The sequence below is a fragment of the Zonotrichia albicollis genome, chromosome 1 (genome assembly GCF_047830755.1).
Source record: "Zonotrichia albicollis isolate bZonAlb1 chromosome 1, bZonAlb1.hap1, whole genome shotgun sequence".
Classification (NCBI taxonomy): Eukaryota; Metazoa; Chordata; class Aves; order Passeriformes; family Passerellidae; genus Zonotrichia; species Zonotrichia albicollis.
This window is the reverse complement of record NC_133819.1, coordinates 78,573,388-78,594,621: the sequence shown is the minus strand read 5'-3', so window position 1 is coordinate 78,594,621 and position 21,234 is coordinate 78,573,388. Positions and strand designations below refer to the sequence as shown.

At 34.8% G+C, this 21,234-nt stretch overlaps 1 protein-coding gene across 16 annotated transcripts in view; it reads right to left on the bottom strand.

The window, feature by feature from the left end:
- Positions 1-21,234, bottom strand: part of CDH18 (cadherin 18) — a 491,833-nt gene that overhangs the window by 39,024 nt on the left and 431,575 nt on the right. For all 16 annotated transcript variants that reach the window (XM_074545340.1, XM_074545332.1, XM_074545380.1 and 13 more), the window contains 2 exons: positions 15,784-15,971; positions 12,448-12,701 (listed from right to left, as the gene is read on the bottom strand). In XM_074545340.1, coding sequence (XP_074401441.1) covers positions 12,448-12,701; positions 15,784-15,971 — 442 coding nt within the window. The remainder of the gene's footprint in view (positions 1-12,447; positions 12,702-15,783; positions 15,972-21,234) is intronic.

Here is a 21,234-nt window from a genome sequence, read left to right as displayed (position 1 = left end):
TCCCAGAGCAGCCATTGACACTACCCTAGAAGAAAAACAAAAATTCCCTGATTTGCTCCCTTGGCTTCGTGGCACTTCGCCAAGCAAGGAAGCTAAAAGCCTTGAAGTGGGTAATGGAAGCAGAGGGAAAGAACACAAAAGAAAAGATTGACAAGACTTTTCTCAAAGCTGGAATTATTTACAATGGATTTTAACAAATGAAGCAATTACTCAACCCTTCCAAGCCTTCTTGACTAACTCCAGAAAAAATAATTTAGGAAAGAAAAAATATTATTTTATGTACCATAACTACTTTTCCTGATAATTTTTCATTCCTCTTTTCATTTTGTGAAATTCCATATATATCTAATTCATGGAAGGCATGTAAAGATCAAAATGATTTATTTGTCCCATCCAATTGCTCTTATTTTTTCATTACCACAATGTAATTCCTAGCTAATAAAAAGAGTGGCACACATAAAATTTGCCAAGCATAAAACAATTAAAAATAAGTTTTATTTCTCTCACAATGTACTTATTTATACCAGTAGTGTAAACAAAAAGCAAGAAAACAAACAAGTATTTAATTGAATGATATGTTAAAGGTGGAAGTGATGTGAAAAAATAAAAGAAAGAAAGCACTTAGAAGGGAAAGCAGAAATCTGAGTGAGTCACCTTAACTGGTCAAAGGATTGGAGACTCAGTGGAAAAGCCAGATAGGATTTGGTGACTTAGGGTGACTTCCTTACTGAAAAGAACCTGAACCCACCTCTCCTACCTACAAGAAGTATTTACATCTGCCTTACAGTATGCTAACTTGCCTTTTGGAACTCCAGATTTTCTTGCCATGCCTCAAGTATTTTCAGCAGCTGAAGAGCCATAGTTCAGTCACTGAAAATCAAAGCATCCAAACCTAGGATAGAATATCTTTCTTTTCACCTGTTCTCCGTCTTTCCTTTCAACATCATGAAGAGTGAAAGCCCTGCTGAATGACTGTTGGAATTGTTGGGGAGACAGCAGACCTCAGTTCCTACCCATTTTACATTTTTCTGGAGCCAGGATTGTCCTTGCTGTTTCCCATAAACTAAAAAAAGTCAGAATCTATTTTGCAGTTCATTATTACCAACATTTGAGAATAACTCATTCCAAAATATACCAGAAGTATCCAATAATGACACTTTGGATGTGCAAGATGGCAACTCAAGCTGCTTCGAGCAAGTGGACTAAGAAGATCTTGATTATGTAGGTGATGGAGCAATCTTTAAAAGTTTAAGTCAGGAAATTTTTTTCAAAGGACATTATTCACTGTATCGCTAACTGAATGGAAAAAAACCAAAAAACAAAACAGTGATGTTGCCGGAAAAAGATAAAAAAAGTTAATGAATTTACACACAGCCGTCATTGCAGACGCACTTCTGAAAGTTGCTATGGTTCTCCATGCTTGCTAAACTCAGGAGAGGAATTAAAACTCCTGATGAACTTTCATCAGTCACTGATCATGAAATATTGGATGGTGCAGACATCCAAAGAAATTTATTTTGCTTTGAGGAATATTGGAATCCTCTGAGGATACATCCCAAAAAAGAACTAAAATGGACCACACAATTATCCTCTTGGCATTATTTTATGTGGCCCTATTTGTGCAAGCTATAATCGCCTCTTTAAGACTGTGCCAGTGTCAGTGGAGAAGTTGTATCTCCCATGTCCACAGATAACATTGCCTTTAACTATTTATAAAAAACTTGGAGACAGAGTGGTATCAATCTCTAAAAATCCACAAAACTGCCATATTTGCTACAGAGTCTTGTAGACATCTGAACTTTGTCTAGAAGATAAATGTTTAAGGTGGAGAAATGCCTCCACGCCTTACACCTCATGCTTGGAAGCCTAGGAAAACTGAACTAGGAAAAATAGTTGGAATGTTTTGGTCATACTACTTTTAACACAGAAATAATGAATGTTTGGTTGTGTTGGTCAATATATATACACAGATACACAAGCATCTTGTGCATGATGAACTAGAAGGTTAAAAGAGAAAGTGTGGGAACCGTAACTGTCCTTCAGTTTTCTTGGAAATCTTTTACTGGTAGAGATTAAAAATTATGCAAATATAAAATTTAATTATTTCTCTCCTAGTATAGCTTTGTTTTTCTTGACTTTAGGAGCATCCTGAGAACAACATGGATTATTTGCCGAAAAAAAAGAAATCAAATATTCTTTTCTGACCTGTTCTTATGGAATATGTACTGAAAATCCAATATGTACTGCAAATCCAAACCTTATAATGCAAGAGTCTCATCCTGCAAACATTAATTACTCTGGACACTCTTTGCTTATTATCAACATCAGGCAGTGACTACAGTGACTATTCTGTTAGTCATTACTGCCATTACCCCCACAGGGCCATAAAAATAAGGCTATGTATTTTTTGTAGACTGTAGCTTAAAAGTAAACAGAATTTCATATTAGGTTTCAATGAGAAAAAAACTTAAATCTATATGAATTACCAGCTGCTGTTGTGTGTATATGAATTATGACAAAATGTTACCTCTTCCTCTGAGCAAAGTACAGAAAAAAAAGAAAAATATCTGTCCCAAAAAATGAAGCTTGTGTATAAAAGCTGATGCTTGATTTTCTGATAAATTGTGATCATTCACAAAAAAAATTCATTTTTACATGATCACAATTCATAGACATATTGTAAAAGAGGGTGGTTTTTTCCTTTTTTTAATATGAACCTCTTTTTCCTAAATCGGTTATTTAAGTGTGTTCCACAGAAACTCAAATCTCCATTTAATGAATTTAGGATTGAATTAATAACTTCAGTTGTATTTTCTGTGTCATTAATGAGAACAAAATAATCCTGTAGTAACTCATTGTACTAAGACTCTTACTTCCTATTCTGCTAGAATTATGAAACTTTTAAAAATTTTTTCCAGAGTAGCCCTTCCCTTTCATGTGCTAACTTTTACATACAGTTTGAAATATTCACAGATTAACAATTCTTTTCTTCATCAATTAATGAATAAGGAGTAGGTACTTTCTTAGGTTTTCTCATGATTAAAATATTCAGCTCTTCTCCACTACTCCAGTTTCTTCCTTAAAACTGCATCACATCAAAAGTAGATATTTGCACTTGTATTCCCCAACTTTGATTAACATGTCAGTAAAACAAGATATTCCCACACAGTAGAAAACCTAGAAATGCTGGTTTTGCTTCCAACTGTATTAAAAATATTTTGTACAATAAATCTCTTGGTAGAGCAACTAATTTTTGTCCTGTAAGAGGACATTTAGAACAAGTTTCAATGCTTTTACAAAGTGATGAACAATTTAGATCTTTATAAATACTAGTCGCTCATTTATCTACATGTTGAGAATAAAGACCAGATATACCCATAAATAAAGCACATCCCTGAGCCAAGGATTCTTTACTTAAGCTTCTGAATTTACTTCATCTGATTAAAAAAAATTGCTTTCATCTGAATCGTAGTGGCAACAGACAGTCATTCCCTTCTATTCCTACCCTTCCCTCCACATCTACTGATCTGCTTTTCGATGCTTTTTCTAGACCACAAAAAGATATAGTGCAAGTTTTGAATTTCAAAGAGTGATTTCAAGAGAGATTTTTCACTTTAAGTCAGTTGATGGCTTCTGCTCACTTAGAATGCATTAATTCAAAAATTAATTTAAAATATCAATTTGAGATATTTATTTATAGACATTATCTCATGAAAATGTCACATCATAGCGTGCTTATAACCATTGCACATTAAATCTGCACATCAGAGATGCATGGCACATGTTAATAAAGAGACTTAATAACAAGACATGCCTAGATAAACAGCCCTCCAAAAACTATTTACATACAAACCAGCAACAGAAACCAATCTAATATAAACTTCATTGAAAAGAATCATGAATATATAAAACTTAATAGTCACATTATCTGAAGATAATCTGAAAGAAATTAAATACCAAAATTGAATCCTGCTAACACTGGGAAATGCAACATATGCCATGTTTTTATTCGGCAATCTCAGTGAATGGAAGTGCATTCCCAGCTCCATCCACATCCTTCTGACCAAAGCAAGCCACTGGCTCTTCTGGCTTTGTTCCCTACCTCCTGCCTTTTAGTGAAGCAGTGAGCCAGTGATGACAGATATTCACCCATTTTTGCTGAAAGCTGTCAGACTCCAATAATGCAGATATTTTAAAATAGTTTAGAAATATTAATGATCTTCAAACCATTTAGGAGGGCTTCTGAAGCTAAAAGGCATAAGCATTTTCAGAATCTCTCTACCTAAATGATTGTCTTAGTATTAACACCAGTCTATCACTGGACAGACAACTGGCATAAGCTGTTACTGTTCTGGTATGGCTCTCTCTACTTTCTGTGTTTTAAGGATGAGCCTTGAGTTTGAACTTTTAAAATAGCTTTGAGATTTTAAGTTGCTTCTTTCTTTTTTCAATCAAATCTTTAAATTATCTTTTCATTATGTTATTTTTCATTTATTACCCTATTTATCTGTAAGATAATATAAGATAATAATAAACTGTAAGATTGAACTATGTTACATATTTCTACCTTGGCTGTGAATCTCATATTAATAATAAACTTCCAAAGACAAATTTCAGCCAGATGTGAATTCAAGGAGCACAGTACTTCCTTGGACTTTTGAGACATAAGCAAATAGCCAGTTCTTAAATAAGAAGTAAAGCTGCTTACAAAGAATTGCTAAAAGAAAGTCCATGGGAATAGAACAGAACCTTGTCCAACCAATTAAATCTTTAAAGACTTATCAGTTAAAAGTCAAATGCCATTGTAAGGAAACCTGTTCAGTTAAAGATTTAAGCAAGAACCTTAACCCAAAAGAGATAAAGTACAGAAATTTTTATTTCATTTTATAAAATATCTTAGAAAAGGAAGAGTAAGCAACTGCATAGAGTGAGAAAAAGATGTATACCATGACAAAGACTGAGAGAACCAACCAGCTGACACTCTCTGTGTTTGACCAGCTGGTGAACAACAAGAAATGGCCCATGCTGGGACATAACTTGAGTGTGTGCCTTTTATCTTCTCTCTGCCTCCTAACAGCAGCACTCATGAGCCTGGGAACCAGCAGCAAAGCCTTGAAGCCAAATGAAGTGGTGGGGAGACATTCTGCTGCCATGACTATCTTGCACTACAGTACATCCATTCCAGGGCCAATTTATTTCCCCACAGCTCAAACAAATTCAGCCAGGAGAGAAAAGCAATTGTGAAGTATGAGTCAGAAGTCATGCCAATCAGCAGGTAACCAATTTTCTCCCTGCAGCATGTCTGGTACATTAAGGAGACATTCGATGTTCCAGAGCTCCTTGGCAGAAGACTGCTGCTGAGAACTACAACCTTCAACTGTGCTTTCCAGGTGTGAAAATTGAATACATTTGAAGATATCTTGGAGAAGGTATCCCCTCTGTTTACTATTCCTTTGCTTTCTTTTCAAACAGACATAGCATAATTTTGAGAAAGACACTGTTCTCTCACAGCATTTAAAGGAAGTTGATTCAATATGCTGCTCCTGCTGAGTTCTCTCTGGTGCTGGCTGCCAGCTGACATCCACCAGCTGATCAGCAGTACCTTGTTGTTTCCATGCAAGACTCCTGGCTCACCTCTCATGCTGAAAGCTCAGCCAGAGTGGCAGTGTTCCATGTCCTGGTCCTAGAGATGTGAGTTGCAGGATCCCAGGGGAAACAGGGGAATTCACAGCAGTGAAACACTGTCTCTCAGGAAAGTCTCTGAGAGACAGCCACTGCTGGTTTGAATTTCATGCAGAAGTCAGCTTCGGCTCCAGTTCTTATTCCTATCCTCTAGCACACTGCTCACCTTGAGCACAGGAAATTTGAAACTCTTCATTTGAATGAAACAAATGTCTAGTTATTTCTAGACACTCATCATTTCGAGCTGGCAGTTTCTCTCTGCATGTGGTAATCAGCGATCAGTTTTCCAGCTAATTCTGCCAGTTAGTGTAGGCTAAGAACAGGCCACACCCTTCAAGGCATAATTCAGAATTCAAAGCAAAATAAAGATTTGTCTTTTCACGACTTTATGAATTTCTTCACAGGATTATGACTGTCTCCAAAATCATTTCATGTAGATGTGTTGATAGCAGAACTATATTTTATTATATCTGAGTTGCTTATTATTCAAAGAGATTAACATTCAGATGCTGATAAGCAATAAAGAGCAGTCAGTGTTACATGAGAAACACTTCTATTTTCCCCGACAAGCTAGCTACAGCTATAGCTACTTCTCTAAACCTATGCCTACTTTTTTACCTACCAGCTAAAGAATTATATTCTACTTACATACTATCTTATTTTCCCCTACATATTATACACTAAAGCAAATAAACCCAAGATTGATAGATTTATGGCTGTTTAGGGAGTTGCATGACCCTATCAAAATTACTATACTCTAGAAACGTTCCAATATGAAGGCTGACTCTAAAACCATAAAAGACTGTAAATGTCTGAGACATTCTGAAGTCAGTAAAAATTCTAGAAACATAAAGATGATGTTCTGGTATGAAAAATCTGTTTTTCATTGTCAAAAAGTTGATCTGAGGCATTTCCTCTCTCAGCTCTCAGGGAGGGATGGAGGTGGCTCTGGTTGATGTGGGATTCTGACCACTATCCTAAGCTGGATTTTCCTAGTCAGAAGAGCTGTCAGAACATTTTACCAGTTCCTACTTGAGGACATGGACATGCTTGTTACTGGGAGATCTAGGACACATAATTTGACAAGAATCAAAACTAATTTGAGGCCTCAGGGGACAAAATAGCAAGAGACCTCTCACCTCAACACTGTAAAGAAAGATTTTATAATATTTTCTCACTCTGAAATCAGGTGGAGAATGAGTGAAGAAATTGAAGAAAAATTCCCATCTCTCTCCAGCCATTCAACATAGGGTGCTCTTCTGTCTCAGTTTAATGACAGTTTTAGAGACAACACTGGAAGATCATGAAGTTGTTGCTTTGAGGTCTTCTTTGAGGAGGGCAGATTTCTGCCTTTGTCTTCACCAGTGCAGGCCTGACAGCATCTGGAAAATCTCACATATTCTGCCCCATGCATATGAAGGAGGGATTAACTCTCTATATGACGGCCCTGATCTCAGCGAGCTGCCCTAAGTACAGACAAGAGAGAGTCATAGACTCATTTAATCATAGCCTGGGTTGGAAGGGATCTTGGATGCCATCCAGTTCCGACCTCTCTGACATGGGCAGTGAGACCTTCTCCTAGAACAGATTGCTCAGAGCCCCATCCAACCACACCTTATCCATTTCCAGGTATGTGGCATCCACAACTTCTCTGGGAAACCCTTTTCAAGGTCTTACTACCCTCACAGTGGAGGATTTTTTGCTAATATCTAAGCTCTTTCAGTTTGAAGCCAATCCCTCTTGTCCTGCCACTACATGCTTTTGTAAATAGTCCCTCCCTATCTTTTTTGTAGGCTCCCTTCAGGTACTGGGAAGCTGCAATTATGTCACCCCAAGCAGTGTCACAGTCCACCCATTCCATCCATCTCGTCCCAGTTTAGAGAAAATTATGTTGTGGATGACTGTGTCAAAGGCTTTACAGAAGTCCAAATAAATTACATCTGTAACCCTTCCCTTGTCCACTGGTACAGTCACTCCATCAGGGCCACTAGAGCAGTCAAGCAGGACTTGTCCTTAGGGAAGCCATGCTGGCTGTACACAGGACAGCAGGAAACAAACTGATTTTATACCTCTTATATGACATTCAAAGAGCAAGTAAGGCAAATTAAAAAAACTAGGAGAAGGGACTTCTGTATTTTCCAGAAGGGGAGCAGCCTTATCCCTTCTCTCTGCTGAGAGCATAGAGACTGAATTGATCTCAGAGAAGGTGGGAGGTGGGAGGGAAACTTAAAAATATAATTTAATTTTCAGCCCCTCCCTTAGATACTTTCATGAAGATGTCTTGCACATCCCTTCAATTTGAATCACAAGTTGAGGTTTTACTCTACCTCTAGCAAATTTAAACTTTACATTAGAAAAGATTTTTTCACAATCCTTTTTATCTTTAATACCTTGAGAAATAATCATGGGAAAGCATAAAACTTATTGGTTATGTTCTTTCATCTACATATAACCATGCTTCTTAAAATACTGTTTACTGAAAATTAAGATTACTTTCTAAAATATTCACCTTCAGATGAATCTAAAAGATGACTATCTTTTACAATCAATACAGCAAAAGTTGAAATAAGTTTCTCTACTGAATACAAGAACTGATGACAAAATTCCTACACCATATTAACTGTTATAATCATATGCACCTGTAATTCATTGTTTTTTGTATTCTTTCTGAAAGAAGAAAAGAGAAGTTTGTCAATTTAAATCAAAGTAGGAGAAGGGAACTAGGAACTTATTGGAGCCTCTACATACCAGGTGTGTTGTTGGAAAGTTTTTGCATTCATTAGTATATACATGTATTATAACCATTATGATATATCATCCATTTTAAGGCAACAACATAAGACCATTAGAAAAGTGAGAAGCAGGATTGTACTCTTATTCTTCACCAACCTAGCACAAAATTAAAAGTCAATTTTTAGGACAAAAAAAATTATAAATATTAAAATTAATTTTTAGTACAAAATTTAAAAAAGAAAAAAATAAAACTAAAACCAAAAGCAAAGCAACCGGGGTTTTTTTTCTGACTTCCGTTTCCTATAGCTGATCAATATTTGTGAATAAAATACATTATAGCAACGCATATTACAACCTGATTAGGGTCCAACAGAAAATTTACTTGAATTCCAAAATATTAATATAACAAATCAGTTTTAGCCAAGCAATTGTAGACCTTCTGAAAAGGGAAGACGCTTATCTTTCTTATCGTTTGACACTGCTGTCACAGGCAGAGTCCTGATCAGGACCTGTACCCCATTCACCACAAGTTTTCTGTTAGATACCAGGAAAAGAAAAATTCTTCCCAGAAATGCAAACAACCCAAGTTAAACATAATAAGTGGATGTAAAAAAATTACTGGAGGGTGCAGAGGTGTTATCGTTAATGCTCAAAACAGTGATTTACCCCCTGTATCACTACATGACAAAGGAGAACTCAGTGATCTGATGTTACTGTATTTCTACAACAGGATGTCTTATTTCTCAAACACTACTCTTAAGTGTATAAAATTAGCAAAAGCAAAGGCTTTCAGTTCTTCATAGTACATTATCAAGCCAGGGAGTTATTCTGGGGGAGCTGGTCTATGTCATGGAGCTACTTTCACTGTTACATCAGAGCTGCAGAAAGTATTATGGTCTTAAAAATACATCTGAGCTCTTTTCTGAATCACTGCCTTGGACGTGGCTTGGGGAACAGCTACAGCATCACGTTCCCAAAAAACATTCCACTGGCAGCAGACCAGAGGCAGTTGGGAAGCTCCAAGGATCATGTGGAGTATGAGCTGTGCCTGGGCGGACTCACCACCCAAGGATCACCACCTACAGGAGGATGTCAGGGTTTCAGGAGGCGCTGCCCTGCCCTGAGGCAGCACTCACAGCCAGGTGCCTCGCCAATTAAAAGCTGTTTGCGCCCCTAATCACCACACAGGTTTTCTGTGTATGATTACAGAAAGAAAAAAAGATAATTTCTAAGTAGATATACAGGGATTTAAAATGAATAATGGACTAAGAAAATATTGTAATTAGAGCATTTAATAGTCATGCTTTCTTCCGCATTGTGTGGGAAGATACTTTTCAAGATCCACTTGCACATCAGATATTATTATAAGACGTGACTTAACGCTGACCTTTTCAAGCAACAAAAGATATGAGTATGGAGGCAGAATACTTGACACAAAGCAATGAAAGGGGATTAGTTTTTCATAAATGTTCCAACAGGGCAGTAATACCTGTGAATGCATGACAAATAAAGATGTTTTCTGTTGATTTAGACAATAATTTTTAGGTAAATTTTTAAGTGATTTTCAAACTACTCAAAACCCCTTTATATTTAAAATTAATACATGATGAAGTTTTACTATATTTATTTCTTATGCTTTCTATTATATCTTGCTTTTCATATTTCAGTAGAATAATGATCTTATTCTAAAACAGAGCATTTTAAAAAGTTTCCCTGAAAATACATTTCTATATTTTTAAAGAAAAAAACCATCAATCAGCTTGAAAAGAAAAATCCTTTTGAACAGTCCAAATGGCCAGCCAGGTATTGAATAAAAAGACCCCACTGCTATTAGCTACATTTGTTATTACAGTTCTGCTGGGGTTTAAAGACTGAAACACTAGTACAAGCGCTGGCAAAAAGTCAGTGCCTTCTGAAGACTGCTCAGCTCATGAACAAGATGAAATCACTGTGATGAAATCGCAGTGAGGAAATAAGGACAAAACCCACTTTGTCTCCCTCTACTGATAGCAGTAGATGATGCTACTTATTTTTGTGTTCAGTTCAAATAACCTAAAAAGATTTCAGCACTATTAATTACCTTAACTACACTTCCAACCATTATTCTGTATACAAGAATTGTTCCTGCCATCAAATTAAACTGTTATTTAATTAGACAGTGAACAAATCAGAGCACTGTATCTCTTTCAGCAGCTGAATAGCAAAGTGACATGGTTTCAACTGCGTGTGCCTAAATGCTTAATCAATCTCATACACGGCAGCGAGTGTCCTTATAAAGTGGAAAGGATGCACAAGTGGATTAGGAAAGACTGATAAGCAAATGGCTGCTCTGTATCTTGCCCTGTAGCCTCACAGTATTTGGAGATGCATCTGAGCCATTTGGATAAGAAGTGCTGTTTGTTCTGTTACTTCCCTGCTACACAGAGATCAGCAGGTCAAGTCCTATCTCTGTCTTTCTTCCCTGGAGATTGTGGTCTCTGCTTTCTATGAAAAGCCCTTGCCAAACCCCACCAATATGTAACTGAGAACTGGCTCCCTTTGGATCTTCATGGTTTGGTATACTACGTTAGCACTATATATTTTTCTCCATTGAGACATAGAAAAATGGAAAGAAATACTCAAAAATATATGTCAACTGAGGTAAAAACATGATTGACAAAAGTAAGAACAATTTTTTCCCTCAATAAAAGTAAGAACAATTTTTTCCCTCAATTATATGAATAATATGGATACTTAATATTCTGTCCTCAATCACTAATTAAAAATTCAAGTTTGGAAAAAAAAAAAGCAAATACAAAATCTCAGTATTGGAAAATATTTTTTCCTTTTGACCCCTCTGTTTCCAGATTACTGCCTGTTTCCCCCAGAAAATCTACTTCTGGCCCTCCCAGGCTTTGTCCAAACTGCTGCTGCTTCCCTTTTGTCAGATTTATCTCTTTCTAGACAAAATTGTTATGGGCAACAGACAGCTGAATTATGGACCAGTTAGTCAAATATGGACTTGCCCTTCCTACTCCAAATTTCCATGACAATAATGGGTCTGACTGTGTTAATAGCTTCAGAATTACAATATTAGAGCTACAGGAATTTGGCAGCTATTTTTAGAAAAAAAATTATTATGTATGTTACAATTTAGGCACAAATACCATAGTGGAAATTTTTCAGAGGCAATAACTTGCCACTAAGAAATTGCATATATTGATTCTCTGACACAAAACATTTTGAATTTTAGACTATTATGACAAAAGAACCATAAAAATCGGATGTCTTCATTGCTATGAAAAGATTGTTTCACCTTACTAAGGCTATTACACATACCCAGCAGATTTCAACTCAGTCAGGAGACTAAATCTTCCTAACCAGCTGAAGAAAAACTGCTTTCCAAGGATATAATAAAATTATTTTTACAAAGGCTATATTATTGTGTCATGGAAAGGAAAATCATCAAAAATCTTTTTGCAGATATTTTTCGGAGACTTTTTAGATTCACTGCCACCTTTGACACATAAAGCTCTTATATTGTTCCACAAAATTCATTATTGCACATATTTGATTCTTTTGATGCTCTACTGAAGCTGAAGCATGTAACAAAAAATTGGGCTCATCCTCAACCAAAGTTTTGCAAAAATGATCCTGCTTGTCTCTAAAAGGAAGATGTATCTAAACTTTGCTGTCTTGCACAAGCACCTGGGACAACTACAGTGAAACAAGTGTGCAGAGGGCCAGTGCAATTTTGACAGCAGGGGGAAAACCATACTATGATATTTCAAAAATTTATAGTAGGACACTACTGGAAAATCAGGCCTTTGCTCAGACCAGTGATGGGAATTATAATGCAAATCAAATAAAGTTAAAGGTTATGTTACTAAATCTAATCTATACAGACTGATCATGACACTGTTCCAACCTATGTTTTCCTTCATGTACTAAAATAAACCATCTTCCTACATTCCAGATCTCATTGACCATTAAGCTTTTGAAATTCAATATCATGATTGAATAATTAATTCCTATAATTTGGATTTACTATACCTCACTAAACTGTTTGCAGCATCAGGATCATGTGCTGTTACTGTGCCAACAGGAGTCCCAATCTTTGCATTTTCATAAACTTCCATGACATAGGAAGGCATGGTGAAGAGCGGGGGTTCATCCACATCGCCAACGATGACCTTCAACATCGTCACATCTTTGAACGGCCCCAAGTGTGAAAAGCGAAAATCCAGGTGAGTATTTGCTCCTTCTATATTAAGTGTATATGATTTCTTTTTTTCATAGTTGAGTGGCTGTTGGAAGAAAAAATAAATTCTCAGAGACATTCTGCTCTCCAGTTTAGCCTGCTAGCAACTTAACAACATCTTTTCTGTTTAACTTAAACATTTCTTCATGTCACTGGAAAGGGATGATATTCTCTGATATTCTGGCAGCCACTGTCATAGCTTGTATATAGAAGGATATAAATGAAGCAGGATGGTTTCAATTTTTCTCTGCAACAGAATATTGAAAAAGATACTAGCTTTGGAAATAGCCCATGGTTTAGGATAAGTCTCAGATTCTACTTTCCTGATAATGTACTGTCTGAATTTTGTCACCTTTTGGTTTTAATCAGTAAATCCTAGGTCCTGAAAAAGGTAGAGAATGATGTATCCTGAATTAAAATAACTTCACATCTTAAATAAAAAATGGTCATAGACAGTGACAGGGACGACATTAAAATTCTTTTGGGCATCTCTTTTATTCTCAACTGAATAAAAGCAACTTCTCACAGGAAAACACTTGCTCAATGTAAGAGAGCAGATGTAGACTGTCTATTTCCAACAGTTTCCAAACACAGTCATATCATTAAAGAAGTTGCATATGCACATATTTATTTTTAGAAAGGGAATTTTTATTTCCTCTATGGCATGGCAGAATTCCACTGATACCAGTATCATTCTGGCTTTTCACTGTCAGTGTGAATTTTATAGATGAAATCTACAATAAATTTGACTGATGGTGTACAAGAAAAATTAATCAGAATTTATATACACTTTATATATTTGTTTGATTTCTCCTTTGTATAGTTAAGGACAATTAATTCATTCTTTAAACTCTATCAGTATAAGGCTTTTTGTGACCCTCTTACTCTCTGTTTCCCTTTCCTGAATGTAAAAATAAAAAGTTCTAAAGGCATGGAAATTAACCATAGCCTGGTAAATCTATTACTACGCAAGAAAAAACAGCTAAGTATCCTTCTCAAGTCAATTCATAAAGAAATATACGTTTAATAAATTCTAACTCTGATGTCCATTAATTTATGGAGGTTTTGTTATGAGTAGCCAAATATTGACTAGTGATTTTCATTTTTCTGCAGCATGCACATTCTAAGAATAAACAGGTTTAAAAAGGACTGCAACGTTTATCTTTGATGTCTTTTTGGAAAACTCAGTTTATATTGACAACAACTGAATTAACTTGTACAGGAAGATTCATTTATCTCAGAAAACACGTGAGAGAAGACTACAAGACACAAAGTCTTGTAGTAACACAAACTCTTTATTTTATCTAGTTCCTTGATCAAACAATAACATTTTTAAAGGGAAAAATCTATTCAGATAATCAGAAAAAGCTGACATTTTAAATATAGTCAGGTTAGTTTTTTGCTCTCATTTGCTTTTTTTTTACCTATAACATCTCAATCATTAGCTGTAGATATAAGATGAAAGACAGACTTTTCTTGTGTCTTTAAATATGCAAAGCATTTCTGTATTTACCTAAAATTATCCTTGAAGATCATTGTCTTCCCCAGAAAGAAAGAAAACATTTATATTTTAGATTAATTAAAGAGAATTTTTGTACATGTTTTCTATCTTCATTCAAAAGTTTTATCTGTCTATCAGAATCTTACATAAGGAAATCTTTAATATTTGGATAAGGATTTCAGGTCATTAGACACAATAATATATTTACTTCCGACTTTTCTGATGTGCCTACTGTTAATTCTTCTGGAGAAGTACTAGAAGATAAGTAATTCTATTTTACTATAGAAGTAAGTATAGGTATATAGTAAGGTATAGAAGGCACTGGTATCTGATATGCAAAACCAAAACACTTCTGTCCTCAGTTTAGATTATTTATTTTGGGTAGGGTCTCAAAAATTCAGCTTGAAACCCAATCTAAATTAAAAGCAATTACAGCACACAGCATATAATATGCTTATTAAACTGCATAAAAGATCTGAGTAAAAAAAAGGAAAAAAAAAAGCAAAAACAAGATCACTTTTTAAATACTGTACAAAAGGATAAGGTATCCAAGGAAATAATGGAGGTATTATACACAAATTTATGTAACTTTTAAGTGTTGAATTTCTGCTCAACTGGAATATAACATTTTTAAGCAAAACTTACCTCCTCTTGTCTTGATGTAAAAATGACTTAAATAATTGTAATGTGTATGTAAAAGAACAGGCAATGCATGCTTTTGTCATATTCTAAATAATAGTGAAAAATTTGTTGAAGCTACTTTGCCAAAACCAGTAAGAAATGTGAATTAACAGAGTTTTCTATGTCTTTTATTTTGTTGGAAATTCTTCCTTTCTGCTTCATGTTTTGTATATTAATAAATGTTGTAGTTCATGAACAGCAGCCATGGTGAGGGTATAATGCTCATTTTAAAGAAGAAATACCAGATTATGTTTTTAGCTATAACAAGGACATCATGAAATAAATTCAGTGGTATAAAAATGACAATTTACTTTTATGTGGTTGAAAAAGGTGGGTATTACATAACCTTTACAAAAGACACTGAGTTAAAGCTTTTTAAGATACTGAAGTAGATATTTTAAATATTTATGAATTATAAAAATAATATTTCCTTGAATAAGAAACTATTTTTGACATCTTAAATACATACATATCAATGCCGAAGCAGAAAAAATAGAATCATGCTTTAGATAGTTTTTTATTTATTCTCTTCTTTCATATTTTCTCATGATTTCATTTATCCAACCATTAATCAAGACCAGAATTCATATTAGTAATTTTGAACATATACTCACTTTTAATTTTTAGGGTGTATGGTTACATATAATTTATATCTACAAGACTCAATAACAACAAACCCACATAAGAACTCTCAGCTGACTGGGACAAATATAGAAACTACATATAAATGATAACCCTGCAATAGCTTGCCAAGTAACATTTTAAGTCTTTAGCACAATACTGGATCATTTAGATATCAACTGGAAAGTAAATCAAAGAATAACAGTCTATTCTGAAAACTGAATTGCACACTCATTGCCACCGATAAAATTTCTATGGCAAGATTTAAGAAAGCTGGGGACAAAAGTAGAATTTTCACCCAAATTTTACATCTTCTATGGCTTACCTTCTTCAGAGAGAGAATTCCTTCCCTGGTTTCTTTGTCAGTAGATATGGAGAATACCCCAGCGCCATCACCATTTATAATCGTGTACTTCATGTCTGCATTTGAGCCAGTGTCTGCATCATTTGCTTTGATTTTGCCAACTGCCGATCCAACTTGAGCCGACTCAGGAACATACAGTTGATAATGTTCTGAGGGGGAAAAAAAGCAACATAATAGTTTGGACATTTTCTAGTCAAACTAAATTAGAGAACCATTACCTGCTTGATAGATGTCTGACTCTGGAAGAGTATTTATGCATTTCATAAAGTGACAAATGAACCTATGAATCTATTTAAAACCCTGGAAGAATTCAAAAGTGAATTATATTTTACTTGGGATGCCTTCATTCCCTATTCAAGATTCAAATTACCTAATGTAAGATTTTAGTTTTCACAGCTATTGCTGTACATTGCATAATACAGAAGTCACTTCGTAATAGTATTTTTACAAGTTTATGTTCTCCATAACCAAAGTATATTTATTTCACCAACTTACAATTAAATGCATGGTCAAGTGAGTAATTTTGAATTGAAAAATATGTTGCATTTTTTCCCAAAATCCAAATATTTTTGCAAAATTGTATCAAAATTTTCAACACATGATTTTTAGTAAAGAAAAATATAATGAGTCTTAATTTTTTACCATTTGCACAAAAATGTCCACTGTCATCCACAGTAAATTAAAATAAACACGATGGGTACAAAGAAGTACTACACATTTATGCCCAGAGACATTTTTCTTTACAACTCTTGCTCCTTTCAGTGTTTTTGCAACATGCTAGGTTAATAATTAGTAAGTGAAATATTTTTTGAAAGATAATTTTCTTAACTGTCTCTATGCTTTTGTGTGAAGTTTTCTTTCTAAAAGGTACAAAGTTTTCTGGTGGACAAGAAGCCACCACATGGAAATAAAAGTGGCAAAGAGACATAATGTCATTATGGTAAACCTCAATTTCCACCTGCAACTAGGCCAGAAAAACAGCTTCAAGAAGATTTCTCCAATAATGCTACCCTTATAATACAGCAGGAATGATGAAATCTACCAGTACTGAAAAGAATAATTCACATCCAATAGAAGGCATGAACATACCAACAACATGCTAATTTCCCATCTAATAAATTCCAATCCAAATGCCTCCCTAACAGTCTGCAGAGTTTACAGCCCAACCACCAACATAGTAAAAAAAGAAAAATAACTTCTGTCATTACAAATCTTCTGAAACTCTACTGGGTTCCTTTTATGTTCTTTGAAGGCATTTTGTGGCAGTCAGTGCAATAGTGCAAAACTGAGTGGCAGGACAGTGGATCAGCAGATTTGAAAGGGGACATATAAAAGTTAACATATTGTTAACTGTTTGCTGGGTTGAATCCAGGTAGCATGACTGCAGAGGTGCTCATGTTAAGCGTGTATAAAAAGAAAGGCAAAATTTAAATTGAATTCAGAGATTAAACCTGAGATATGGCAGAAATCCACTACTGGTTGGGTGGATTGAAGAAATTATCAACCTACAGAAGTGGCAATTGGAAAGGGAATAGATATCATCAGTAAAATATAACTCTCTTATCGTCACCTGCCAGAAAACTGAAGATTAATCATACATTTATGTAATTTCTTGCACAACAGCTCCTAAACCTATTTGTTGTTTTGAATTAATTTTTTCATACTAGTTCATAGGACTAGTAAAGAACTAGTGGTGTGAGAAGCGCACTAATCTTTATTAGTCTAAAGGAGAGGAGATTTCATAGAAAAATAAAAAAAAAATTAGTCATTATTCATTTGGAAATCTAAAGGAAAATAAGAAATGCCCAACAGAACAAGAGAAAAATTAAATTAACATGTAAAAAACAAAAATATCAACACTGATGTAACAGGACAATTACTTAATTCAATAAAAACTCAGTTATTCTTTCGATGCAATTCTTTGCAATGCATGTAAAAGCCGCCTACACAAATTTCCAAATAAATGCCCTGCAAAATTTAGTGCTTACAGATGATGTCAACTGACACTTTTGTATTACTGGTTGCTTTATTTCATACATAAAATTATAAGGATGGGATGAGATTAATTTCAAAATATACTTAGTGTTAAAATAAATGCAAAATATGTTTTTTTGACATTTTTGTTCTTCCAAAAAGGAAGAGGTTACGAAAATAAAAATATTAAGAATATTAAGAATATGTTACAATATCAAGTCACATCAGGAACTGGATTGGCTATAATTCATATGATAGAGTGAACTTGAACTTGGAGACTTTTAAATAGTTAAGCTTGTTCAAATATATTTATCTACATTATACTATGATCTGCTTTATAATCATATTCCAAGTGTTAGCCATCTGTTTCAGAAATTTATTTTACTGATACCTGCTTCAAAGATTCTGAAATACTAAAACTTCAAGTAAAATTAATATTCTAAATGACTCATGAATTATGTCAGTTTTTGTAGAACTGTAGAAATGTTAAAGAAAAATGTAAATAGAATTAAAAGAAAGCTGTTGAAAAAATAAAAAAAAAACCTCTTAGGTCAGAAATGTCTCCCAACAGGTGTTTAACCACTGTTTATTAAAGACAGGCTGACAATATCTCATAGAGACAAGTAGATAAATGCAAAAAAATATTATCTAAAAAGACCAAATATGCAAGAAGATAAAATTAAGCAACATGAAGGTTAAACTGTATTGCATACTTTTTTTTTAGGCTAGTGGTAAAATTGGAAATGTTAAATACTAAATAGTTATAAACTTTACTGTTAGCAAGAGGACCTGACAAAAGGCTCAATCAAGCACTGAACAGACTTCCCAGAGAAAAGGTCACAGTGCCAAGCTTGTTTGAGTCCAAGATGGATTTGACAATGCTCTCAGGCACACGCTGTAACTCCTTGGGTGCTCTCCATTGGGACCTAATGACTCCCATGTGTTCTTTTAAACTCAGCACAACCTGTGCTTCTGATCCTATGAATGTTTCTTTGGGCATTGGATAAAAAAAGTTTGATAGGACACTGTTGTGAAGCAGAAATCTTTTGGGGATGGTCTAATTTTTTCTAGAGGAGCTGGCCTGTTTCTTACAGATCAAGAATCTTGGCTGATCCTGTTCTCAGCTTTTATCACATTCATTCACATGCCTTCCCTTTGCTCATGATATGAGGAATTTAATACTCTTTTCCAGGTAATGCACTGTGCAGGTACCACTTTTCAGGAGTTTAGTCTATGCTAATTGAAACATTTTCCAAATTCAAGTATATGATCTTCATCTTTCAATAAACTTGATGGCTTATCTGTCATTATACTACAGAAATAATTTATTTATCTTTAGAACAGTAGACTTTAATTTCAGCCTACAGGCAACCTCCAATGCTGTATCTTACTCTCAGAAAAGAGAGTTGTCTCTGTCTGAACCACTCAAAAAAGAATTGCAACAGTATTTAATGAAAATCAATTACTATACTATTGAAATTATTGTATTTATTAATCTATTCTATTCTGTTGATAATTTTGATTACTTTTGTAGGTTACAATGTCTTGAACAGTAGACATTACCATATTTAACAACGAGAGGGAGAAAAGACAATATGGAACACCAATTTGGGAAAAAAGTGTTTATCATACTGGAGGGCAGGGCTGCTTCTCAGAGGGACCTGGACATGCTGGAGAAATGTCCTAAAACAACCTCATGACATTCAGAAACAGCACCAGGGGAGGAATAATGCCATTCATCAGTATGTGCTGGGGCCAGCCAGTTGTAAAGCAGTTTTGCAGAAAGGGACCTACAAAGGACCTTTCAAGGCTTTACTAGACAAGACTCTAAGTGACTTGATCTAACTGAGCCTCCTTTAAGCTGGGCTTTGGGTACTTTTTCAAGTCTCACGTGAACCTATGATCCTGTCGTTTACAAAGGTCTGTCTCATGTTTCACTGCCTGCCATCTTTGATAAAACTAAAGCAGAGCTTCAGCTGTGGACTGTGCTCAATCCTCCTTGGTAGCTATCTTTGAGAAATAGCTCTTCTTCATTCACAGAGCTGCTTGTTTTCATTACCTGTAATAGGTTATTCTGGATTTCTCTTTAGCAACTGCAGTCTTTTTAGAAGCCTATTTGTCACAGTATGTCTTGGACATATGTCCCATATTCCTTTACTCCGCTTATTTTTAATGTAATAAAACCAATTTCAATCCATCATCATTATAAGTATAGAAACCTTTATGATTGCAGGAGTTCAGTCAATTTATATCTACTAATTTTGATCTGAACATTCTTTTTAATGACAACTTCTCTTTAATGAAACTAAACTAAGAAATTTTCAAGAGGTATGTTTGCCTTACTCCTCTTCCCTGCCAAAACGCCCAATGCTATTGCATTTTCTAAATGTATTTGAATTATAAGTGACATTACTTCTTATTTGCAAATAAGACAATCAAAAACTTCAAAACTCAAACCCTTCAAACTTCTGATTGCCTTGAAAGTCTGAAGAACATAGAAACCTTGGGTCAGTTTAGGAAAAAAAAATGTTCTTCTTTGATTCAAGAGACTTTGGCTGAAACAAGACTTATAAATCTCAATGTCTCTGCTTCTTACATCTCAGTGTAAAACAGGAGTTAAGATTGTGATTAAGATTTTTATCAGTGATGAGTTTATGTTCCATGACACTTTGCCTTTAGAGACAATAACTGAAAGTTCTTGAAAGCTTTCTGACTTCAGAATACTGAACTTTCAGTCTTGGAGAACAAAAATATTCTGCATTTTTGTAAAAATTGAGTTTATGCTGCTCATAGCTAAAAGCAGAAACATAAAGAAAACTGAGTTTCTCCAGGATTTTCAGATTTAACTACTTGCCTTTAGGTATTGAATCCCGAAATAAATATTTTCTATGCAAATGACATGGGAAAAGCAACATATGCACTCCATAATAATCACTAATGGGGACCTTAATTGTTGGATGTGATCTGTAGCAGTCTCTAGAGGTTGTGCTCTGTTCAGCATATTTTATGCTATTTAAAAGGGAACCATGGCTGCATCAGGCAAGGCAGCTTGGATAAAGCAGATAGCAATAGCAATACCTGTATAAGGGTTAAACTCCATTTGGACTGTGTTTATTTTGTTGTTGGTATGCTTGTTTTTCTCTGGCACTAGCACAGAAAGGATTGTAATCACACTGGGGTTTAACTTCATAAAGGACATGAAAACTAAGGCTTTCCAAAAACACTCCTCAAAATGGAGTGGTCCTGCTCCCAGTTCTCTACTGTGAGAGAAAAACAAACAACATTCCCTCATTCCCGAAACCATTACAGTCGTATTAAAAAACCCATAGAAAAACAAACAAACAAAACCTGCATATATTTTTTACTGTTTAGAGTGTTTTAAAATGATATGTGTAATTAATAATGGATCTGGTACACAGAAATCCTTATAGACAATAT